The sequence below is a fragment of the Triturus cristatus genome, chromosome 4_1, assembly GCF_964204655.1.
Source record: "Triturus cristatus chromosome 4_1, aTriCri1.1, whole genome shotgun sequence".
NCBI lineage: Eukaryota > Metazoa > Chordata > Amphibia > Caudata > Salamandridae > Triturus > Triturus cristatus.
This window is the reverse complement of record NC_140585.1, coordinates 87,622,904-87,649,580: the sequence shown is the minus strand read 5'-3', so window position 1 is coordinate 87,649,580 and position 26,677 is coordinate 87,622,904. Positions and strand designations below refer to the sequence as shown.

Below are 26,677 nucleotides of genomic sequence, written 5' to 3'. Positions count from 1 at the left end.
CAGAACCACAAACAGGCAAATATAACCCCCAGACAGAGGCAGGGATATATTCAAACACACACACTTACTCAATATGCTTTTTATTACCGTTCATGAAAATTCAAAGAGTTTTAATCCTGCCAAAAATTCATACTGTCCTGAAGGGTTTTTCAATAATATATTTTATACATTAATTGGAGGAGAGCTGATGATAGCTTTGAAAAGTAGAATGCCCATGCAGTGTTTCGTCTGAAGCTGAACATTACCCTAATTTATGTAGTTCTTAAGTTCAGGCTACAGTTCCCTAAGAAATGCAGTTGGAAAATAAAGCCATAAAACGGAGTAAAATGACTGTTCATATCACCTTTTTAATGATGTTTCAATTATACTGATTAGAAATTCTATTTATTGTAAGTGATAGTCACACAGCCTGAGCCAGACATTCTACCCACACCCCAGTCAATTGTAAGCTTTGATCGCTTGACTAGCTACCACTTGTAAGCCAAAAGCTAACGAAGAGGTTCTTGGCAGTTCAGCCCACTCGCAGTGGGATCTGGTTCCTGCCGCTGCGTTTCTAAAGACAGCTGCAGTCCATGTCACAAAGCCTGTCAAACATGTTCTGAAGATCAGTCCTGGAAGTGCCTGAAAATAGAAGTCAAAACATAGCTAGAAACCACACCCTCCCACATTCTTCACCAGTTTACTATTCCTTCTGCAGCATCTCTCCAAACCTCCATTCTCTTTCTACCACTATAAACCGTAAAGGACACGGATGAATCATTGGTCTCTGGAAAGAAACAACGCAAGTTCCTGACTCGTTTGTTTATAAAGCCGAGGACACAGTGTATTGCTAAGCTGCAAAAGCGCAGGCGAGGCTCGGGGCCGGCCTTATTTTGGTTCCGCATGCGAAGTCATGTGGAGCCGCTAAACTAACTTTTCTGCATACAAGTACGACTTATCGCTAAGCACAGCCTTCTGTTCGACTGCGTACCGCCAGCACATACCGACCTCGGGGGGAGGAGATTCCTTTTCCACGTCTGGTTCACTGCAGTTCACCAAATTAAAGGAACAAAAAACATTTTACAAGTGCAAGAAAAAGAAACTGAGGCAACACATTGCCAGTAAGTGGTTTCATAGCCAGTGAGCGAGAAGTCAGAATGAGTGGGCTGTGCTAAAGAGGAAGGCAGGGAAAACCACTCCCATCAGACTCCCAGTTTATTAGGAACTCACAAGTCAGCCAGTCGTGCCTGGTCCAGGGTGTGAAGTCCCTGCAAGAGGCGGCTGTGGGAGTACCGGGGAGGTCAGAGTGTAGTCTCATTTGAGATGGAGGAGTCGGCCCTATTTCATCGCGTTTAACTGGGCTATTTACCCCACGTTTTCATTGTTTCATTCATCAATTAATCCAAACATAAAAGAAAATCGTCAAGGCACATAATTCATTCAGGAAACAATTTCGGGGTATAGGCCTCCTAAAATAACACTTCCTTCCATATGTTTGCAGCGACGACCACCCTAGAGCTATGTTTAATCACCACCCCCTCCCCCAGAGATACCTACCATCTAAAACCACAACATGGCCGGTACACTTATCAATCATAATCAAGACATGCCTTCAGTCGCGGCTCGTGGGGGGGGGGTCGCACACGGGGGGAATGAAATATTTAAAAATAAAAAACTTACCTCAGCCGGTCCACGGGTCCACGCCACCTCGCTCTCAGACGGACCTCTGATCCCCTGGGTGCCTTCACTAACGGTACTGGAGGAGGGGCCTGCCAACCCCTCTCAGCCAATCCTGGCGCTGCCAGCAGCGCCAGGATTGGCTGACGGCACAGCTTACGCTACACCCGCCGCCTGCCCATTAGGAGACCGAGGGGCTCCTGATGGGCATGCGCAGGGCAGTAAAAACACAAGTACGCATGACTGGGCACGGAGTAAAAATTAATCTCCATGCCCACTCATGCGCACTTGTGCTGCCTTTCCCTGGCTTGTGACAATGCATGTCAGTCAACATGACGCCGGACCGCCCTCGGTCCGACATCACGCTGACTGACATGCATTGTCAGTTAGTTCTCCCCACCCTCGGCGTCTCTGAACTTAAGTAAACTAAGTTCAGAGACACCGAGGGAGCTGCGGGCGCGGGCGGGCGGGGGGGCTACGCCCCAACGCCCCAATGGACGATACGCGCCTGGTAGGTCACAGAGCAGCTGGGTGGGCGGGTCTGACAGAGGGAGCACAATCTATTTTCGATGCACAGCAAAGAAACAATGGGGCGCATGCATCAAAGGTAGGAATTGCGAGTCCTTAATAGCGATTCTTAAGGAATCGCTATTAAGGAGTCTGAATGACCTATGCATGTAGGTTTCGCAAAAGAATTGCAATTCTGATACATATTCCTTAATAGCGAATCGTAAATTGCTATTCGCTATTAAGGAATGGCTTCCCATTCTTTCCTATGGGCTTAAAGGCCCATAGGAATGAATGGGATTACATTCGCAATTTGTGAGTACCAAATAGGTACTCGAAAATTGCGCATGCAATTTCAATGGTGCAAGGGGCCAAAAGTCCACCCTGAAGCACCCGCATGCAAGGTAAGTATGCACATGTGGTGCACACACTTGACCTTAGTGTATGCACCACAATGCACTTTGAAAAATGCCCTTCAGAGGAATTGCAAATTACCATCAACTTGAAGTTGATGGTAATTCGTGATTCCAAATTGCGAAAACGCAACGTGCAAATGCATAATGCATCACATATAGGGAATCGCAATTTGCGATTCCCTAACTGCATTCGCAAAATAGGTAAATGCAAAATTTGCGATAACCTATTTTGTGAATTGCTTTCGGGTTGATGCATCCCAAATCGCAAAATACCGGTCGCAAAGCGGCCGACCGATTCTGCGAAACGGCTCTTTTGCGACCGGTATTTTGCTTGATGCATGTGGCCCAATTTATCCCTGTCTGCCATGTTACCATGACAACGAGCCCTCCAGGCCCGGAGCCAGAAAACTAAATTTCTTTGCAGGCAATGCTACACATAAGGCTGTTTTTTGAGCGCCTCATGATCCACAAAGGATGTCAGGAAGCTGCATATGCGTGACCAATTAATGCATTTTAATGAAGTGATGCGGACACTGGCATGAAGATGAGTTACTCTAACATCTTGATTTGCGGTACTTGGCAGGGCTGAGTGTCATTGCATTTCAAAGAACCATTGTGTGGCTGTTCAAGGACAGTGACATAAGCAAAACACTGAACATTCAGAAACTGACGATGTATGGGTATCTGCACACCTCTTCTGGTAGTTTGCCTTTCTGAAATTACGTACTCCTGTCAAAGGCAGCGAGAAATCTGTTTTAGGTGATGTAACAGCCCCATGTTTTTTTTAATTCTATCCAGTATTGACTACAGTTACTGGTGCAATCTGTTTCTGATGCACCATGTCCCAAAACCCTTGACACAAAAAGCAATCATAAGTTCCTAAACCACTTTTAAAGTGACCTTTAAATATTATCCAGTTTGACCTGGGTAACTGATCTATAAAATATTTTCCCAACAAGTTTTGTGAGAATATTGTCCAGAAAAATCCCCGGGTGGGAGGATAAATGAATATAACCATGGTTGAAAATGAAAGAGGATGCGTAGTATGCGTTATAAATTCTCTATGATTACAGTATTTTACAACTTTTTATGATGCTAGAGCCCCACCCACAGGCCAAAATGTTGCTTAATGTTACCAATGCTGGGGCCATGCCCCCCCAAAACAAATGCTCCGACCTACAGCCCTGAAAGTAGCTTGAACTGAGCCAGTGAGGCATCTGGCTCACGCCTTCAGTGGCCCACTCACATATAGGAGTAGATAGAATTGCTTTTACATAATTTGTGCATTATGGTCTTTGCATGTCTATCCACTGTTGTTAGCATGTAAATAGATTGAGGTGAAACATATTTTTACAGATCTTTTTTCTTTAATAGGTTCTTTACAAGATGGCAGCACCATCAAACAATGGAGCGTTTGTGACGGCACAGAACATTCATGCTTCTATTTCTAACCCACACCACCAGGGGTCCCCAGCGAGTCAACCAGTCTTCGGCCTGCAGAAGTTCATGAAAGAAAAAGCTGAGACTTTGGGAGTAAATATTCATGACAATACTTGCTCTTTCAAGATTAGCAGAAAATGCCAGCAAATGTACATTATGTACAGGCCACGTTACTTGGGCAGTGGGGAGTTTCTTGAGGCATTTTCTATAGCATTGTAGCCCGATGTAGTGGGCTATACTGGCCATTAAAGACCCGCTCCAGTGTTAAAGGCCCGAGCAGAGCTGCGGGCCTTTAACAAGGGAGCAGGATCTTAATACCAATGTAGCCCAGTTCCGGGGGACTAAAGGGCAATTTGATCAGTCCGTGATCAGAGGGCAGAATGTTTTAACAAATAAGACAAAGGCCTCACGAAACCCAAGGGGATTTTCCATGAGGCCTTTGTTCATAACAAACATTGGAATGTTGGAGCTTCGGGATTCTATTGGCTATTAGAACCCCAGAGCACTCCATTGTTTTCAATGGAGCTCCTAACATTCCAGCGTTCTGATATAGCCTTATATCCTGCCGTAGCAGGCTATACTGGCCTTTAAAGGCCCGCTCTAGCGTTGAAGCCCTGAGCTGAAGACGAGGGCCTTTAACAAGGGAGTGGGACTTTAAGACCGGTATTGCCCAGCTATGGAGGGCTATAAGGCTATTAGAACATTCTGCCCTTTATTAGAACATTCTGACACTAGAGGGCAAAATGTTCTAACAAATAAAGCTAAGGCCTCACGGAGCCCGAGGGAGATTGAAATCCCCTTGGGCAAAATGGGCAACAGCTGTGAAGGTTAACATTGGACTATTGGAGCTCCTGGCTTCTACCTGCCATTAGAAGCCCGGAGCACTCCATTGTTTTCTATAGAGCTCCCATCAATCCAATGTTCTAATATAGCCTTATTGCCCACCTAAGCAGGCTATATTGGCCATTAAACGCCTGCTCCAGCATTAAAGCCCTGAGCCGAAGGTGGGAGCCTTTATCAAGGGAGCAGGACTTTGATGCCGGCATAGCCCAGCTATGGAGGGCTATAAAGCTATTAGAACGTTCTGCCACTAGAGGGCAGAATGTTCTACCAAATAAACCAAAGGCCTCACAGAGCCCGAGGGAGATTGAAATACCCCTTAGGCTCAGTGAGGCCTTTGTTAAGAGCAACAGCTGTGAAGGACAACTTTGGAATGTTGGAGCTCCGGGCTTCTACCGGCCATTAGAAGCCCGGAGCACTCGTTGTTTTCAATGGAGCTCCCATCACTCTAATGTTCTACTAAGCTTTAAATAGGCTGACACAATGGCCTCTGACGGAATAACTTTCTTTACATTACAGTTGTAAATATTCTACTGAAGCTTCAGCTCAGAAGAAAGTAGTCTACCGTTCTGAAATTTTCATCCTTTGGTCTTTTTAATACACCTGCCATGTGTTATCTCTCTCTTCCTTGTTCCAAAATGCAGGCATAAAATGCTAGCTTTACCCACTCTAACTGGCAGATTTATCAGGACTGTGGTGCTGCAGAAAGCCAAGCAAAAAGGCACAGAGTATTGCCCTTATAATAGAGGAAATAGTGTGTTGCACTACTTTGCATCAAGTGGGAAATCTGTGGGTACTACATGGGTGTTGCCTTGAATCCATCCATGGTGTTTGATGTGAAGTTAGCTCTGCGAAGATTGTCACACCTGACTTTGCTTCAAAAACTAATTGCTCCTTGATGTATGCCCATATCTTTTTTCTTCTAGCATTTCACGTACTCGATTTGTGCTGCACTGTACCACACACTTCCAATGTGGGAAAAGTTACCAAAATTATCTAAGTGTAGGATTTTCTACTGGACGGGTACTCTTCCATAAAAAAAAACTATGCTAGATATCATGCACATACCTGTTGACTATGGTGGAAAGGTGTGTGCTTGTGGCACAGGTTTGTTTGTGTGCTAGTGCATTGGAAGAGAGAAGCAGCAGGCCATATTATACATACTTGGCTCTGCGTTGCTCTTTCCTGTTAAGGCATTTCAGAGCAGCAGCTTTAGTTGCTGTATGGCATTGCACTATTTAGCATAAATCTGCTCTTAACTGTCCTGCTCCCAGTAGATGTCCTCTGTCCTTGCACTAACCAATTTGTATCATATTGGATATGTGATCTCTAAAACAGAACACAGTACTCCTGAGAAGGACACACCCATAGATAACACACATTTGCTAAACTATCCACACATGCCTTAGTATTTCCAAAGATCTCCCCCATTATTTTCCACTCATTCTAAACCCAGAGGTCACTGGATATGATCACCATAGGGACAGAGTCCTGTGGCTTCCAGCACTCTCCCTAATTCTTGAGCTGCTATCATTATAGTGTATCTTTATTACACAGGTGAGGTGTTCCAACAATGTGATCTAGGTAAAGATTTTCACACTAATCAATAAAGTTCAAGTACTACTACTTGACGTCTGCACACTGTGTCTGGCGTTCTTATGCCAACATGTATTCACTGTTCAATTTTCTAAATGCATTTATTCAAATATAACACTGAAATTATACTGTATTTGAACACATTCATGTCATAAACCATTGCTCTATAACATAAATGTAATCTGTTGTAGTCACAGAAATCACATTCTTAACATGTAATTATATGTAACAGACATTCCAATGTATGCTTGAAACCAATTCTTGATTGTGCCCAATGCATTTCGGGCCTTTCTGGCCCTTCTTCGGGGCCTGTATCTGGAGAATAACATAAATGCAGGTTTGTCACAATTACTTTCAATGAGCAGGGAAAAAAGTCTATATACACAGAGATTTCTAACCAATATGACATTGCCCATCATTCTGAAAGAAACAGAAACTGCTCGAACACACGTGTGGTTGTGAATAATAAAAAATCAGAAAAAAGTGAAGATAGATAAAAGAATCCCAATCTTGTGAGTAAAAAAAGAAACTCAATAACACAGTCCAAAAAACACCTTTTCCTGTGCCTATTACACACACTTTAGAAACCTTCATGATTCATCGTGAAAGACACATGTGACATGTAAAATACCTTATTCCAATATCAGCTTTATGGAATCCTGAGGCATGAAACAAAAAACAACAGTCTAGAGTCCATATAATGGCACAAAGTCTCGTAAATAGTTATGCAGTTCTCAATTTTATAGAAACTAACCTGTCACAGTCTGTAAATAGCTTGAACGTGCGTGAAATAAATATCAATGAGAACCGTGGGCCTGTGAAAACATCACATGGCACCTTCGTTGGGGAAGGTGTTGATTTTAAATCCAACACCTTCTGCTCCCTACAGCAATGACTTGTGTTGTAATAGTTTGCGATGTAACAACGCAGTCATTTAACAACTGTGTTGTAATGCCATGCGATGTATCGCATGCGATGTAAAGGATGTCTCCCCTGCTGAACAGTGATAAAGTGCAAGTGCTCCCTGTGTACATTGTGTTGGTGATTGGTTTATCCATGACTGGCATAATTTATTTACTAGTAGGTCCCTGGTAAAGTGCACCATGTGTGCCCAAGGCCTGTAAATCAAATGCTGCCTGTGAGCCTGCAGCACTGATTTTGCCACCCAAGAGTAGCCCTGCAAACATGTTTCAGACCTGCCACTGCATTGTCTGTGTGTGCAGTTTTAAACTGCCATTTCTACTTGACAAGTGCACCCACTTGCCAGACCCAAACCTTCTCTTTTATTAAATATGAGTCACACATAAGGTAGTACCAAGGTAGTACCATGGGCAGGGTGCATTGCATTTAACAGGTAGGACATGTACTGGAATGTTTTGAATGTCATAATAGGGATATCCTGCAACATCTGTATTTCACTATTGCAAGGACAATCTCTGCCATAGGGTAACATGGGGATTGCCTTAAAATGTCTATTAAGTGTAATTTCCCATCAGGAGCAGATAGAGATATTGAATTTGGAGTCTCCAAACTCACAATTTAAAAATACATCTTTTTGTGGAGTTGGTTTCGAAATTGCATATTTGAAAATGGCACTTTTAGAAAGTGAGCATTTTCTTGCTCAGTAATTCTGTGCCTCTGCCTGTCTGTGTAATCCACGTCTGGGTTGGTTGACAGCTGTTCTCTTGTGCATTCACTCTAGACAGTCACACATAGGAAGCTGAGGAGTGCCTTGCATATCCTGATGGTCCATCACTAGGCTGATGGGCGTTCCTGAGCTGGAGTGGTGGGAGGAGTTGTCACAGACACCCGAACAGGGCTGTGCTTGTTCTCACACAAAGCTGTCTCTACCCCCATGTACTCTGTCTGGAGTCAGGGCAGTGAAAGGCAGGATCTTGTGCACTAGAAAGACTTTCCTTTGAAGTGGACCTACTTTAGAGTCAGAAACAAAGACTTTTCTTTGAAGTTGCCCTACTTCAAAGGCAGAAACTGCTATAAGTATTGGATCTATGACACCATAACTGCAGAACACTTCTGGACTGAGGACATTTTGCTAGGAAGAAGAGCAGGATGCTGTAGGAGGAAATTGCCACTCTGCTTGTTACTTTGTTATGCTAGCCTGCTGCTTGATGCTTCTGTCCTGGGAGTGAAAGGACTGGACTTTGCTTTCTGTATTCTGCTTTCCAAGGTTCTCCAAGGGCTTGTGTGTTTTTACCTCCTGTTAAGAAGTCTCAGGACCATCAAAGTCTTCAACTACCAGGGCCGGGGCTCTTTGGCTCAGAATCCTGTCTTGCCAAATGGTACCAAAACCCAACTCCTGAGCCTTGGGAAGTAGTATCTGGTGATCTAAGAAGAAAATCCATGCATTAGCTCCCAGTGCCTGTTTTATCGACTCACCATAGACCAAGATCGTCATATCGCTGCTGTCTGCCCTGAGGAGTGGCTCCCGATCAGTGCACCGCCCACAGCTTCACCGCAGGCACCAGCTTCCTATCGCAGTGAATCAGAAGAATCACCGCAGCTTGAGTTCTGAGCCCCATGTCACCCACGTCCCTGACACCTGCTCTGACTCCCATGCATCCCCAGTTTGCGGCTGTGAAACAACACAGCACATGCTTTGTTGCTGCTGCATTGATGCAGCACATACGAATTTTTGAGACATCGTCCCTGGGTGCCCATTCTTCATCCGCACTGTACGTCAGTAAGGAACCGAGGCTGTATGTCTCGACCCCGACACATCAACTCCCCTGTCAGCAAGGAATTGACGCATCACCTCCCCTGTCAGCAAGGAATCAATGCACCATCTCCCCTGCCTAACATTAAGGAACCGATGCATCACCTCCTCTGTGCAGTAAGGAACCAATGCATCACTGTGTTTTCCAGCGTCTCACCTCCCCTGCGGCCCACATCGTCTTTGTTTTTGATTCATCTCAGGCACTTTGTGCTAAAACACCCACATCCATTGATTTCAATGGATTAGGACTTATTGAAAATTTAGAAAAGTGATATCTTTACTTGTGTATGTTGGATTTTTGTTGTTTTGGTCATGTTTTATTCAGATAAATATTGGCTATTTTCATAAACTTGTGTGAACTCCTTTTGCAGTGTTTTCACTGTGTTGCTATGTGTGTATGTACAAATACTTTACACATTGTCTCTGAGATAAGCCTGACTGCTCATGCCAAGCTATCAAACGGGTGAGCATGGTGTTTCTTGCTTGTGTGACTCCCTTAGCCTGACTAGAGTGAGGGACCCTACTTGGACAGGATGCACACCAACTGACAAGTAGAGACCCCATTTCCAACAGTCGCCATATAGAGAAAATCCAAAAAGTGTAGCTGTCATCCGTCCCAGATGTGTATTGGAGACAGGCTGCAAGCACACAGAGCCATAAGAGCAAAGAAATATCCACTTTTTAAAAGTGGCATTTCTAAAATAGTATTAGTAAATCCAGCTTTACCAGGTTTTATCATTACCATTGCAAAAATATGAAACGTGACACAGACACTTCTTTCCAATCAGGAATTACAGCCAAAAAAGTGTAATAAGGAATTCCCAATGTTAAAACTTAAGAGGCGTAGGCCTCACAGTAGTGTAAAATGAATTTAGGTGTTTTTCATTACCAGGACATGCAAAATTTAAAAGTGCATGTCCAACTTTTACTTGCAGATCACCCTGCCCTATGGACTACCAAGGGTCTGCCTTAAGGGTGACATGTTTAATAAAAGGAGAGCTTTAGGATTGGCAAAGGGTTTTAAATACCAAGACAAAGTGGCAGTAAAACTGAAAACACATGCTATGCAGTAGCAGGCCTGCAACATTTGTAGAGGGCTACTTGTGTGGGTGGCACAACCAGTGCTACAAGCCCACTAGCTAGTAGCACTTAATTTACAGACCCTGGATATAAGGCATACCAGTTTACCAGGGACTTACAAGTAAACTAAATATGCCAATTGTGAATATTCCAGGAGAGAAGCAGATACACTTTAGCACTGGTCAGCACTGGTAAAGTGCTCAGAGTCCTAAGGCCAACAAAAAAAATCAGTAAAAAGAGGAGGCAAGCAGGCAAAGAGTTTAGGGGAAGGACACACTAAGGTCTAACAATTATGTGATGTTTTGGAGGCTTCTTCCTTTCTCCTTCACCCTTCCCCTCCTGCCTCATATGAATGGGCAAATGATTCACTCACCACTGTTCATGGTTCCCCACACTAGTAAGTGCACTCACAGCCAATTGCTACACAAGGAAAAAAAACATTAGAGGGAACATTGGGCGCATCACAGCCTGAGCCTTAAATACGTGTAGGTGTGTGTGTGTGTCTAAAAGGAGCCGTTGCTATCAAATCCTGTGATTTTAAGGTTTAATCAGTCCACTGATAACTTGAGGTGTCAGTATTGAGTGCAAGGTACAGCTCATTAAAGATTACACAATAAATCTGATTATGTAATAAATTAATTGGTTGTTGTAGCGCATTGTGGAAATGTTTTTCATATTACCTAAAATGTTGCAAGGATCAGATTTTACAAATACCTTTTGGTGAGCTGCACTTCAGCAAACGGAATTTGTGCAGAATGTAAACTTGGAACCTTAACAGTAAACTTGTGTGTTGCCCAAACATCTTTGCTGAAGTCTCTTGACTAGATGAATAATTAAACATCTAAACGTTAGAATTAAAAGGTAGCACTGCATTTGCCCAATCACCAAACGAGGCCCTCTATTTAGAAAGAATAGGAACCGTTAAAGCAGGTAAACCTGATCCAATCCACTAATTTGTTATTACCTTTCACTTTTTTTATTTTGTGGGGAGTATTCCGATCCCAGCCAGGGAACCCACTAGTTTCTACACGGTTAACGGGATCTCTAAAGCACCTGCGGTACTGCTTGGTGCCCATCATTCCATGCAGGTGAAAGCCAGAGACTTTTTTTGTTTTTGTACTCTGGGCACCCTGGTTTCAACCTGCCACACACAATTCAGATGGCCAGTGGGGGATGCAGGGAAGGCCTATGCACCCCGCAACCTCACCTGCTTCCCTACTAACCCCCATCCTGGTTGCAGGTGGGAGTCAGCTTCACTATTTTGCTCCTGCCTTGCTGGGAGCAGCTTTTCTTTTGATCCCATTGGGCAGGAGCAAACGATTACGTCGCTCCCATCCTGCTGGTAGCAACTTTTCATTCTGGTCCCACTCGATGGCAGCAATCTACAGTGTCCCTGGGGTGGGTGTCTAGAACATCTGAAATACATAGTGCTCCTGGGGATGGGCTCCCCTGAGGCTATTGTATGGCTTGGAGGGCTTCATGTCCCTCCGCATAAACAATACATCAGGCCCATGTGATGGGGTCCCCAGAGCCATCAAAAGGATCAGAGAGTAGGCTGGCAGGCCCTCCCATAAAAATTGCCATTGGGCTAGGGGACTGGGTCTCTGGGTCTTTCGAGTGTCTTGGGTAGAGGGCTCCCCTTTCGTACAATTAATGTTGTGCTGACCCCAGGGCACTGGCTCTCCCTGAGGGGGGCTTTTGTTTGAAACAAGTGTCCTTTTATTTACATTTTACTGCAGGTTTTGGATCCTTCAAGGATATGTGGTGCTGCTAAAATAAATACATGTTTTGGGCAGCAGAGGGGGTCTCTACGCTGCATCTCTATATGTTTTTAAAAATCTTTTGTCAGGACAGCCCTTAAATGACTTCTTTGTTGATGTTGTGGCAGCCAATCTGATCTTCTGATCTGTCAGTCCGCGGATCCTCCACAGTGTGAAATATACATACATTTTGAATCTTGATTTCCCATGGCGAGGGTTTTCTTCATGTGGATGGAGTCATACGTCAATCTTTCAATGCATTTCAGGAACCACCGCTATGGCGTTTGCTGGAAATGCAAGCAATGCTCGCTGGGCCAGTGGGTGTCTTTAACTTTAGCAGGCGGACATCTATAACTTTGGGAGGTGGGGTACCCTCACCTTGGCGGGAGTAAAATGCTCCATCCGCGAAAGTTTATATCAGGCCCTTTGTCTATTTCCAGGCTCTTATCACTTCTAAATTCAATGGTGCCTTACTGCCAGGGCTCACAGTAGTTTTGCCAAGATTTTAATACTGCCTAATTTTATGGCAAAAGTGTGTAAAATTACACAGTTAGGAAAACTCCATGCAAGCGGTGGAAGGACGGGGGAGCCCTGGTTAGTTGGGGCATTCACAATCCTAAATGCGATCCTTTCCATGCTGAACGTTTTTATACAGTTACTGCAGCAAAAGGTTGGAATAATTCTCTTTGCTTGGAGAGTTACTTCAGCAAAAGGACTTGTGTAACTTCCTTTCAAGCACTGGAAAGGGAAAGGATCACTACCAGTCTTGGAGAAGATGTTGGGGAAGAGGTTTCTCCATAAGGAATATGGGGGCATATCAACAACAACCGGCGATAGTTATCTCTAAGCGCACTTAGCGCTAGGATAATTATCGCCGGCTAGTGTGAATTTTTATCGCTGAGATAGCGTGCTATTAGCAACGCTTATCTCAATAGCGATAAAAATCCTCACGCTAACAGGCTAACGTGAGATTATCGCTGGAAACCCAGCGATAATCTCACGTTACCTTGTTGATAGGGACAGGCAAACTTAGCCATGATATCCTCCTTCCATAGGATATCATGGCTAAGTCAGACAAATACCAGACGTAAAAAAGCAGCTTTAACCGCGGTTAGCGCTGCTTTTTTTGTCTCTAACAGGGTTAGCGACATTCTTGATAATAGGAGAAATGTCGCTTAGCGACATTTCTCCTATTATTTTACTCTGGAACGCCCCCTTTGAATCTCATTAGAGATGCAAGGGGAAGCGTAGAGTAAAATGTTGCTAACATGCAAATTTGCATGTTAGCACCCTGTTGTTGATAGGGTGCTAGTTTTATCTCTGCTTTTTTGACTTTTAAAGCCAAAAAAGCAGAGATAAAGCCCTTGTTGATATGCCCCATTGTTTTCCTATGAAGAAAATAAAGACAAAAATGTATTTACAAATCAGCTTATTTTTCTCAATTTCTCCAGAGTTAATTGTATGCTATATAAAATGTAATCATTAGGGAAACAGGAGGGCATTAGTTACATGAGATTCCCAGTATACTTGCACCTGGTCCAGATTTTCAGCTGTATGACTGAAATTGTTTGTGAATTCCAAAAAGGTGTACATATGCCACTGTTTGAAGGAGTACATTTACAGATGCAGTCATGGTGTGTATAGCCGACTATTATCGATTCTGAAAATTCATAGTACACCAAGACATGATCTGGTCATTGTGCGCTGTGCAGATCTGTGATGTCTATTTTTGGTTTTGCAGAGAGCTGACACTCTGGCTGCCATGGTAAATTACCGAAGGTTCTCCCCTCAGAGTGCTGCCCTGCACTGCTTGCTGTATGCATTGCAGCTTTGTAGTCCAAAATTAATGTGTGATCTAGGACAGATGCAACCACACCCAACATTTGGCTTGGAGTTTGCTGTATCTCAAATTTGATGTTTCTCTCTCATAGGTGGTGCAGATCATGATTGGACTATTCAGCATCTTCTTGGGTGGCATTCACGTCTCTGCTGGAATTGCCCACATTTTGGTTTCCAGTGGTGTAGCATTTTGGGGTGCATTGTTTGTAAGTATCTGTGTTTGAAAATCTAACCTCTCTCCACATTATGATAAACAAACCCTACTGAAACTATATGGGCCACATGTATTAAAGTATTTTCCATTTGAAATGGTACGAATAGCTAAATGTGCCCTTCTGTGAATGCAAAATGGCCTTCCTGGCTGTATGAAAGGCTTTGTCATTCGCAATTTAAGTAATCACAATTTTTTGCGATTACCTAAATTGCAAATGCTAATAGGGAATCACAATTTGCGAATCCCTAATGCACATGTAAGAAGCTTTTCCTAAATGTGAACTGAGCATTTAGGAAACACTATTATCACCAACTTCGAGTTGATGGTAAACCATGTGCAAACTTTGAAAAATGCTCAAAATGGCACTTTTCAAAGTACCATATAACATGCACATGCCTCGAGGGCATGTGTGTGCCTTGCATGTGTACCTTTTTTTAGGGGCACTTCAGGAGGGCGTTAGGCCCCCGGGCACCCTTGCTTTGCATTACCTAATTTGCAATTAATAATTAGGTAATTGCAATGTAAGAGCATTCGCACCTTTGGTCTTTGAGGCCTATAGGAACAAATGGAGTCGCAATTACAAATAGTGATTCCCTAATTGTGTTTGCAGTTTTTAGGAAATCGCAATTGGGGACTCTTTATTTCCTGTCTGTTATGTTACATCGCGCTTTGCGATTACCAAATTGCGATTTGTTCAAAATTGCTCTTTGGTAATTGCAAAATGCTATTTTCATACATGCAGCCATATAACTTTAATCGTTCTTTTCATCTCTCACCTCTAACAGCACCCCTACTCCAAACTTCTGCTGAAATCCTTATTGCAGAAGCTCAGAACTTACTCCAGTTGTAATTGACTTGAAATGTTGGCACATTCTCCATAAATATGGCAGGGGAACAAACATTTTATCTGACACAGAGTGAACTTCAGCACTGGGAGATAAGAGCAGCTAAATTTGACTTAGGTCTGCATCATTGTGAGGCAGCGAGCTATGGATCCTGAATCTATATTATGGGGCCCCTGCCCCTCATGCCCAGGAATTGCGGTGTAAAATTCAACAGTGCTGTATTGTGGTCCTGCCCACTGGTTTAGGTGAAGCCTCCACTTCCCTATTGGTCATCTCCACCATCATGTGGGCCCCCTTTTCCCTTGGGTAAGCAATGTATCTGTGAGAGACTGTAGCCCTGGAGATCGTGCATATATGTGCATCTCTCCCTGCCCCACTATTCTGCAGGGTGCAAGAGTGTGGTTGCATGTCTGCCTCATTTTCTGTACATGTCCCACAAGAAATCCCACTTGTGGAGACTGAGCAAGGCCCCAAAAGGCCAGAAGGCCCTTAGTGCTTTAGGAGGAAGCCACAATAAAATTCCCAAATCTGACAATGTACCCTCCACCCACTCAACTGGAAATGGCCCAACAAGGTGAGGAGTACATTGTGAGTGATACCCTGGAATGGTGAGGTGAGGTATAGATAGCCATATTAAGAGCGTCTATTAGAATTTGGTGGGTGGCCTGCTGTCCATCAGAGTGGTAGAGGAAGTTACATTTTTTGCCCTGACTACAGCCCACTATTTTTAGAGAACCCCACTAGCTCTTCAGTAATCTCTGTGTCTTCAAATGAACAGCTGGAGATCCCAAACAGAAAAAAAAGTATGTTCAACAGACTGCTCTAAATAGGTTAATGATCTATGGTACATAGACCAGCAGCACCCAACTCTGATATGCTGTCAGTCTAAGTTTTCCACTGTTGGAGACAGTGGTGGCTCGGTCATTCAGTCCCTCCAATATTTTGTTTCAGAATAACCTGTCTGATAAACTCAAAATGAGAGCTTATATCCTGAACACATTTTTGTGACAGTAAAGCACATTTTCAATCGGCAGATATTTTGTAGTGAGAAGATGAACATCTGCTTTTTGTTATTTGATAAGAAGAGGAAGCAGAGTGTTCACACATAGGGTGTTTGAGGGCAGTAAGCTAGATGGAGAAATGAAAGGATGAAATCCATATAGCAAAAAAGGTAAATAGCCAAGAGATGCATACAAAATGTATTGTTCAGGAATTCTTACACTGAGATCATCTAAGTCCTATATTGCTATTGTTGTGTTTGAAGACAAAGATAACTAAGGGCCAAATTTGGATCTTGGCAGAGAGGGAACTACCTTTACAACGCAGTCATTACATCGCACTACCTTTACATAGCAGTCATTACATCGCAACATCCTTTACATCACATATCATTACAACGCAGCCATTACATCGCATGTCACTACAACGCATGTCACTACAACGCAGACATTACATCACAAGTCATTACAATGCATACCATTACAATGCATAGTACCCTTACACTATCCAACAACTACCCTACTTTTGCACTCACTGGAGTTAGAATAGTAATTTTTACCCCTACACTATCCAACACTTACCCTACTGTTGCACTCACTGGAGTTGGAATAGTAAATTTTACCCCTACACTATCCAACACTTACCCTACTGTTGAACTAACTGGAGTTAGAATAGTAATTATTACCCCTATACTATCCAACACTTACCTTAAATGCGATGCAATGGTATGCATTGCAATGGTATGTGTTGTAAAGGTAAAATGCGATGTAATGGAATGCGTTGTAAAGGTAGTTTCTGAAAATGCGATGTAATGGAATGCGATGTAAAAGAATGCATTGTAAAGGATGTTGCGATGTAAAAACTGCGTTGTAAAGGCATGCATTGTAAAGGTATGCATTGTTTCAGACACTCAACCCAATTCACACATCTGGGTTGAATCCATCATCATTCTTTAGCTTACTTCGCCACCCCAGTTCAGACACAGCTATATGCAAATCAGTCTTGACCCTGTGCCTCATGGGAACAGTCCATCCCGAACTGCCAAGCCATGTCTTCCCTGGACCGGAAACAAGTATCCTGGGACCGGTTTCAGGGCATCACCCCTCATCAGCCAGGCTAGCTTGAATCCAGTGACACAGTGAGGCTGGAACACATGTTTGGGCATACCCGGCTCACTTAAGGCAAGAAAGCAAAAGACACACCTATGATGTATTCAACCTAGATCTGTGACTGGGGGAACTGTCTGAAAAGTTTCAGCGCTCTGTCCATCATCTCCTTGTGTTGGCTTTGCTTGCCCTAAGTTGGTAGGCTATCCACAGACGTCGATATTCCAAATATTGAAGTAAAAATTTAGAATACAAAAATATCAACTCCCTATATTTAAACTGGTAAGTACAAGAATATCGAATAAAAAAATGTTGAAGTAAAAAATATAGATGTGTAAAATATCAACTTAAAAATATATATAACATAAAATAAATATATTAAATATTATTATTTATTTTTAACAAAATAGATCAAATTTAATATACATTTTTAACTAAATTTAACATATAAACTTAATAAAAAAATATAAACACACAAACATAAAAATGTAGACATATACATATATTTACTTAAAAAATTAAATATGTACATATATCAATAATCTAAAATTACAAAACCATCAGCATTTTACAATGAATTCAATCATTTAACAACTAAAATGTAAAAAAAATTTGCAATACAATAAATACAACAGTAGGGAAAGTGCAGGATAGCGGAGGGGTAAATATTACTTATCCCACTCCAATGAATGCAACAGTAGAGAAAGTGCAGGATAGCGGATGAGTAAACATTACTATTCCCACTTCAGTGAGTGCAACAGTAGGAAAATTGCAGGTTAGCGGATAAATAACAATTACTATTCCCACTCGTGTGAGTGCAACAGTAGGGAAAGTGCAGGATAGCGGATGAGTAAAAATTACTATTCCCACTCTAGTGAGTGCAACACTAGGGAAAGTGCTGGATAGCAGAGGGTTACAAATTACTATTCCCACTCCAGTGAGTGCAACAGTAGGGAAAGTGCTGGATGGCAAAGGGGTAAAAATTGCTATTCCCACACCAGTGAGTGCAAAAGCAGGGAAAGAGCTGGATGGCAGAGGGTCAAAAGTTACTATTCCCATTCCAGTGAGTGCAACAGTAGGGAAAGTGCTGGATAGCAAAGGCCTAAAATTACTATTCCCACTCCAGTGAGTGCAACAGTAGGGAAAGAGCTAGATAGCAAATGAGTGAAAATTACTATTCCTACTCCCGTGAGTACAACACTAGGGAAAGTGATGGATGGTGGAAGGTTAAGAATTACTATTCCACTCCAGTGAGTGCAACAGTAGGGAAAGTGCCCGATAGCAGATGAGTAAAAATTACTATTCCAACTCCAGTGTGTGCAACAGTAGGGAAAGTGCTGGATGGCGGAGGAGTAAAAATTATTATTCCCACTCCAGTGAGTGCAACAGTAGGGAAAGAGCTGGATAGCAGATGAGTAAAAATTACTATTCCCACTCCAGTGTGTGCAACAGTAGGGATAGTACTGGATTGCGGAGGGGTAAAAATGTATATTCCCACTCCAGTGAGTGCAACAGTAGGGAAAGTGCAGGATAGTGGATAAATACCAATTAGTATTCCAACTCGTGTGAGTGCAACAGTAGGGAAAGTGCAGGATAGCGGATGAGTAAAAATTACTATTCCCACTTCAGTGAGTGCAACACTAGGGAAAGAGTGCTGGATAGCGGAGAGGGTTAAAAATTACTATTCCCACCCCAGTGAGTGCAACAGTATGGAAAGTGCTGGATAGCAAAGGGGTAAAAATTACTATTCCAACTCCAGTGAGTACAACAGTAGGGTAAGAGCTGGATGGCGGAGGGTTAAAAGTTACTATTCCCACTCCAGTAAGTGCAACAGTAGGGAAAGCGCTGGCTAGCAAAGGGGTAAAAATTACTATTCCCACTCCAGTGAGAGAAACAGTAGGGAAAGAGCTGGATAGCAAATGAGTGAAAATTACTATTCCTACTCCAGTGAGTACAACACTAGGGAAAGTGCTGGTTGCTGGAGGGTTAACAAGTACTATTCCCACTCAATTGAGTGCAACAGTAGGGAAAGTGCTGGGTAGGGGTAAAAATTACTATTACCACTACAGTGAGTGCAACAGTAGGGAAAGTTCTGGTTAGCAGAGGGGTAAAAATTACTATTCCCACTCCAGTGAGTGCAACAGTAATTAAAGTGTTGGATAGCAGAGAAACAAAAATTAATAATACCATTTAAATATTTAAAAAAAGTAAAGACTATGAAAAAATAAACAATATTTTAAAAATAGCAGATTAAATATATATATATCAAAAAGGTAGAACTATTATCTAAAATAAATGTATAAACAATATTTATTTAAAATAAGCAAATATTACCCAACATTTATTTAAAATAAAAACTATAATATATTTATTTAATTTCATATCCTATAACACCACACCAATAAAAAAAACTTCATCATTTTCATTATAATTTATTTCGATAATTGACATAATTATTAAACATTTCACAATTTATTATTAATAAAAATAATTAATAAACATTGAATTAATATGAATTCTTTAACACTATAATATTCACAACACACACCTAAAATGAAATACACAAATACTATAATTAATTACTAGTTAATTATTTTTAATTAATTGACTAATATTTATTAATAAATTACTTCCCACCCGTCCCACCATTTGCAAAATTAACATAATTAATTGCCAATTAAATAATTTAAATGTAGTAACAACTAGTTATTAAATCATCAATTAAAAACCAAACTACTTTCCACCACTTCCACCATTTTCACCTATAAACAGCACAACACACACATAAAATAATCACACAATTACCATAATTAGTTGCCAATTAAATATTTCAAATTAACTAATTATTGAATCATCAATTAAAAACTGAATTACTTCCCACCATTTTTACCTATTAACAGCACAACATACACATACAAATAATTACACAATTAATATAAATAATTTCCAATGAATTAATTAAAATTAATTAACAACTAATTATTAAATCATCAATTAAAAACTAAATTACTTCCCACCATTTTCTCCTATAAGCAGCACAACCCACACATAAACATAATTCCACAATTAATACAATGAATTGGCAATCAATTAAGTAATGGGGAGTGACCGCTGAGCCTTCCCCAAGGCGAGGTCGCCCCCTCTCCTCTGCTCCTACTTGCTGCCTGTCAGCCTTGCTCCTGCCTGCTGCCTGTCAGCCCCGATCCTGCCCGCTGCCTGCATAGCCTTGCTCCGCTGCCTCGCTGCTGCCCTTGGGTCCCCTGCCGTCCACCGGACGACCCAGCCGCCGCAGAGCTGCCCTCAGAGCCCCTTCCCGCCACAGTCCACCGCCGACTCCGCCCCCCCCTGCCCATTGGCTGCCCCGCTCCCGCCACCGAGCTGACCCGCCCTCCCGGATCCTCTTAAGGGGTCCGTGTGCAGGGACAGGGAGTGACCGCTGAGCCTTCCCCAAGGCGAGGTCGCCCCCACTCCTCTGCTCCTGCCTGCTGCCTGTCAGCCCCGATCCTGCCCGCTGCCTGCATAGCCTTGCTCCGCTGCCTCGCTGCTGCCCTTGGGTCCCCTGCCGTCCACCGGACGACCCAGCCGCCGCAGAACCGCCCACAGAGCCCCTTCTTCCCGCCCAGTCCACCGCCGACTCCGCCCCCCCCTGACCATTGGCCACCCCGCTCCCGCCACCGAGCTGACCCGCCCTCCCGGCTCCTCTCTTATGACGCCCCCTGAGCGACCGCGCAGCGGACGCGCGCAGCGGGAGCACCGAATGAGCGCCGAAGGTGCGCCAAAGGTAAGCCCGTCTGCGCCCGTCCGCGCCTGGACCGCGCCCAGCACCAGGACCCCTGGCCCCCGCAGACCCCAGCCCACCCGCCGGACGTACGACGCCTCCACCCTCAACGCACTCAACGCCGGCCGAATCCCAGGATGCTACAGAGCCACCCCGAGACGCACCCACGGACCCTTCTGCTGCAACGCCTGCAAGTTCACCTGCATCCGGACCAGCACTACTCCAGCACCGACCAAGACGGGCAACAGCAGCAGCCACCTGAAATGCATCCTGCTCAACACCCGCTCCATCCACAGACACGCCATCGAGCTCTGGGACCTGCTCGACACAACCTCACCAGACGTCGCCTTCCTCACGGAAACCTGGATGAACGCCTCTTCAGCGCCCGACATCGCCATAGCCATCCCAGACGGCTACAAGATCATCTGAAGGGACCGCATCAACCAGACCGGAGGAGGCATCGCCATCATCCACAGGAACACCATCCGCATCACGACCAACACCGACGACACCCTCGCACCCGCCGAACACCTGCACTTCCAGGTCCACATCAACCCCAAGACCACCCTCAGAGGCACCCTCATCTACAGACCCCTCATCCAGCAAGGACATCGCCTTCAGCCATGCCACAGGACTCCACTGGACGGACCACAGCTGCGTCCACTTCAGCTTCAGAAGGACCACTATCCACCACCACCAGCAACAGGTTGCACGCAGAAGCTGGAACAAGATCACAGCCGACCAGCTCGCGACCTCCCTGAACATGAACCCTCCCACCAGCGCAACAAACCCAAGCCAGGTGGCCACCAACCTCGCGAAGTGGATCAGCAACTGCGCAGACGACCTCGCCCCTCTGAAGACCCCGCCTAGCAGACCCGGTAGCAAGAAAGCCCCATGGTTCACCGACGAACTCAAGAGCTCCAAGAAGAACTGACGAGCCCTCGAAAGAACATGGCGCAGAGACCCAACACCGGACAACATGACTGCCCTCAAGCTCGCCACCCGTAAACACCACCAACTCATCGACGCCACCAAGAAAACCGCATTCAAGGAACGACTGGACAACAACGCACACAACAGCAAGGAACTCTTTAACATCGTTAAAGAGCTCTCCAACCCCAACGCCGGAAACAACGACATCACCCCTTCGCAAGACCTCTGCAACTCCCTAGCCTCCTACTTCCACAACAAGATCGCGGACATACACAACAGCTTCAGCACCCAACCGACGCACGCCACGACCGAACCACCGCCCCCCACCACCACCCTCCGCGCCTGGACCCCGATCAGCACCGAAGACACCGTCCGCACGATGAACTCCATCCACTCCGGATCTCCTACCGACCCCTGCCCTCACCACGTCTTCAACAAGGCCGACGCTGTCATCGCACCCCACCTGCGGGACATCATCAACACCTCCTTCGACACCGCTACCTTCCCGGAGAGCTGGAAGCACGCCGAACTCACCGCTCTACTAAAGAAGCCATCTGCCGACCCCACCGACCTCAAGAACTACCGCCCCATCTCGCTGCTCCCGTTTCCTGCAAAAGTCATCGAGAAGACCGCCAACAAGCAGCTGGCCACCTTCCTCGAGTCGAACGGTTCCCTCGACCTCTCGCAGTCTGGCTTCCGGGCCAACCACAGCACCGAGACCGCCCTGATCGCAGCCACCGATGACATCCGAGCACTGCTTGACAACGGAGAAACAGCAGCCCTCATCCTCCTAGACCTCTCCGCGGCCTTCGACACTGTCTGCCACCGTACACTAGTGCAGCGACTCAGCAACGTCGGAATCCAGGAAAAGGCAATGGAGTGGATCACCTCCTTCCTCGCTGGAAGGACACAGAGAGTCCGCCTCCCCCCGTTCAGATCTGAAGCCACCAAAGTCATCTGCGGCGTTCCCCAAGGCTCCTCACTCAGTCCAACCCTCTTCAACGTCTACATGAGCCCCCTCGCAGACATCGCACGCCAGCACAACCTCAACATCATCTCCTACGCCGACGACACCCAGCTGATTCTCTCCCTCACCAACGACCCCGCCACCACCAGAGCCAACCTTCACGAAGGGATGAAAGAGGTAGCCGAATGGATGAAGAACAGCCGCCTGAAACTGAACTCGGACAAGACGGACGTCCTCATCCTGGGATCCTCACCCTCCGCCTGGGACGACTCCTGGTGGCCCCCCGCCCTAGGCAGTGCACCCATACCAACAGACCACGCACGCAACCTGGGCTTCATCCTGGACTCCTCCCTCTCCATGACCAGACAAGTCAACGCCGTCTCCTCGTCGAGCTTCAACACCCTGCGCATGCTACGTAAGATCTTCCGGTGGATCCCCACAGAGACCAGGAAGATGGTCACCCAGGCCCTCGTCACCAGCCGTATGGACTACGGCAACTCCCTCTACGCCGGAACCACCGCCAAGCTCCAGAAGAGACTCCAGCGGATCCAGAACGCCTCAGCACGACTCATCCTGGACATCCCCCGTCGCAGCCACATCTCTGGACACCTGAGAGACCTGCACTGGCTCCCGGTCAACAAGAGAATCACCTTCCGACTCCTCACCCACGCACACAAAGCCCTACACAACCAAGGCCCAGGATACCTCAACAGCCGCCTCAACTTCTACGCTCCCAAACGCCAGCTTCGATCGACCGGCCATGCCCTCGCCACCGTCCCCCGCATCCGAAGAGCCACCACAGGGGGACGGTCCTTCTCCTACCTCGCTGCCAAGACATGGAACTCCCTCCCGACCCACCTCCGCCTGACCCAGGACCACCTCGCCTTCAGGAGGCAACTCAAGACCTGGCTGTTAGAGCAGTAGCGGACCCCCCCCCTCCCCCAGCGCCTTGAGACCCTCTGGGTGAGTAGTGCGCTATATAAATGCTTGATTGATTGATTAAAATAATTAACTAAATATAAAATCATCAATTAAAAACTAAAATACATCCCACCATTTCCATTTCCACCTATAAACAGCACAACACACATATAAAATTAATTTCTCAATTAACAAAAGTAATTGCCAATTAAATAATTAACTAATTAATACATAATTGATACAAAATTAATGTACACATTTAACACTTTAACATCTCAATTCAACAATTATTAATAAACAAAAATTATTCTATACATTTTATATAAGTAAATTACTTCCCACCCTATTCCCCTATAAACCCTCATCCCGCTACGGTACTAAAAACACAAAAAAAATGTTTAAAAAAAATTGATAACTACTCAAAACATTCAATACATTTTATGTAATTAAATTACTTCCCACCCTATTCCCCTATAAACCCACAACCTGCGACTGAACTAAAAACGCAAAATTGAAACCAACATTTTAATAACTACTAAATTTTACACATGTAATAAAAATACAAACATATCTTATACAAAAAATCCATGCATCACACACATATAAAATATATACTAACATACACAACATTAATACAAAATCGATATTTATAACATCTATATTTTTTAAACGTTATTAAACACTTCGATAGTTTTTTTACATCTATATTTTTGTAAACAATATTTAACACTTTGATCAATTTTACATCGATATTACTTACACAAAGTCGATATTCTGCACCACAATATTTTCTCTGTTGATATTCTTGAGCCACAATATTTTTGAAACAATATTCAGGTAAGTCCATATTTGTGATTCAATATTTAGTCTCTGCACCCCAGACATGGGTCCCTTGCTCACTTTGCCACTGGATTCAAGCTAGCCTGGCTGATGAGGTTTGTTACCCCGAAACTGGTCAAAAGTTGCTTTATTCTGGTCCAGGGAAGACCTGGCTTGACAGTTTGGGCAGGACTGTTCCCATGAGGCACAGGGCCAAGACTGATTTGCATATAGCTTGGTCTGAACTGGGGTTGTGAAGTGAGCTAAAGAACGATGATGGATTCATCCCAGATTTGTGACTGGGGGTGAGTGTCTGAAAAGTTTCAGCACTCCGTCCATCATCTCATTGTGTTTGCTTTGTTCACCACAAGTTGGCAGGGGATGCCCAGATGTGGGTGCCTTGCTCACTTTGCCGCTGGATTCAAGGTAGTCTGGCTGATGATGGGTGTTACTCTGAAACTGATCCCAGGATGCTTGTTTCTGGTCCAGGGAAGACCTGGCTATGGCACCTCAGGCTGGACCTTTCCCATGAGGCACAGGGTCAAGACTGATTTGCATATAGCTGGGTTTGATCTGGGGTGACGAAGTGAGTTAAAGAATGATGATGGATTCAACCAGATTTGTGACTGGAGATACATGTCTGAAAAGTTTCAGCACTCTGTCCATCATCTCCTTGTGTTTACAGTTTGTTGAATTAAACAGTGTGGCTGGGAGAACAGTTACAGGCATAGGGTCTGAGGATTGTCTCAACTTACTATCTACCTGACGTGTTTTTATACAATTCATTAATTGCCATAATATAGTTTTGGAAATCCTGTTTTAAATTTAGGAATGTGAACCACTGTGTTTGGAGCCATAAATTAATATATTCAATGAGGAGTCTAGGTGAGCCTCAACCCCGTGTGGACACCATGCGGCCAGTGAATAATGTGTTCAGATGTCCGGCACGGGAAGCTCATTATCACCTCGTGTACTGTGTGCTGTGTCCTGATTGGCTATGTGTTCCTAACTTCATGTAGCATCAGACTTTATGGTGTTGTGGGAATGTGCATACCCTTCTGGTCATGTGAGCTTTATTGGGGCCAATCTCCCTGGACCATAGCATCACTGCGCCTATCTGTGGGATTGATCTGGGGTTTCATGTTCGCTCGTTTGTCTGCCGGCTACATGCCATCCCACCTGTGACCTGTCAATTAGCGGTCAAAGCCCCTGCTTGACTATGTATTTCTAAGTTGGGGTTGACGTGGAGTACATAAACGGCAGGTTTGTCAATAAAGATGCAACTTCGTTTTTATACGTGACTGTATCGTTATTTATATTAACATCAACTTGCTCAATATTAACAAAACCACTCTTTCTAGCACACGGTCTAGCCCAAAACACAAAGCTGTGACCTACAATCCACACTCTAACTATTTTGAAGGAAAGGTATTACGCAGGAGGAGGCTGGAGCCGAATGTGACAGTTTTCAAAATTAAAGGTAGTTAAAATGGAGGACAGAACCTGTTTTAAAAAAGGACATAATTGATTGGATGGTGTAAATATGCAGGTAGTTAAAATTAGGTAGTGATTTTTAAGAAAAAAATAGATCTTTGATTGGCTCTGATGAAAATAAAAAAAATGTAATGGATATGCAAACAGTCAACCACACCTGCTGCAGTTGAGTTGGAAAGTAATGTGCTGCTTCTAGAATGTGTTGTGAACTTGTGACCACCTACTCGTTCATGAGGGTGTTCTAAAGGCAGCTGCTATGGTAATTGTGCCAAGAGAGTGTGGGGCAAGGGCATTAAACATATTGCAGTCTGTTACTTAAAATTATAGTGGTTTATACTCATGGAAGGTTTAGTTTCTTAGTGGCATGTATGCAACAAACATTAGGGCAGTTTCAAAGTATGAAGAGTACAAAGCTAAATATGTTTTGGAGTCTCAAAGTTATTCAGAATTTTGTCACGAAGGTACATGAGGGGCCGCGCTGAGGGTCGCAAAGAATTAGCAAATACGCCCATAAAGGCAACGACATTGGGCTTATTTATTGCTCTGCAAGAAAGGGTTAACACACAATAACCATTTAGAAATAAGTAGCAAAAGTAAAAAAATAAAAGTATGTTTTGATTTGTTGCCTTCGGCAGTATCAGAGTACAAAGTTGAAAAGGTTGCCATTAATAGTTGCTTTTTTTACATTGAATTATAGGAATTGTAGTCTTCTTGGATACAGTGAAGAGGAATT

At 44.2% G+C, this 26,677-nt stretch overlaps 1 protein-coding gene across 3 annotated transcripts in view; it reads left to right on the top strand.

The window, feature by feature from the left end:
- Positions 1–26,677, top strand: part of LOC146839620 (membrane-spanning 4-domains subfamily A member 8-like) — a 231,313-nt gene that overhangs the window by 111,751 nt on the left and 92,885 nt on the right. For all 3 annotated transcript variants that reach the window (XM_085651696.1, XM_085651698.1, XM_085651697.1), the window contains 2 exons: positions 3,954–4,112; positions 13,961–14,074. In XM_085651696.1, the coding sequence (XP_085507822.1) occupies positions 3,954–4,112; positions 13,961–14,074 (273 nt within the window). The remainder of the gene's footprint in view (positions 1–3,953; positions 4,113–13,960; positions 14,075–26,677) is intronic.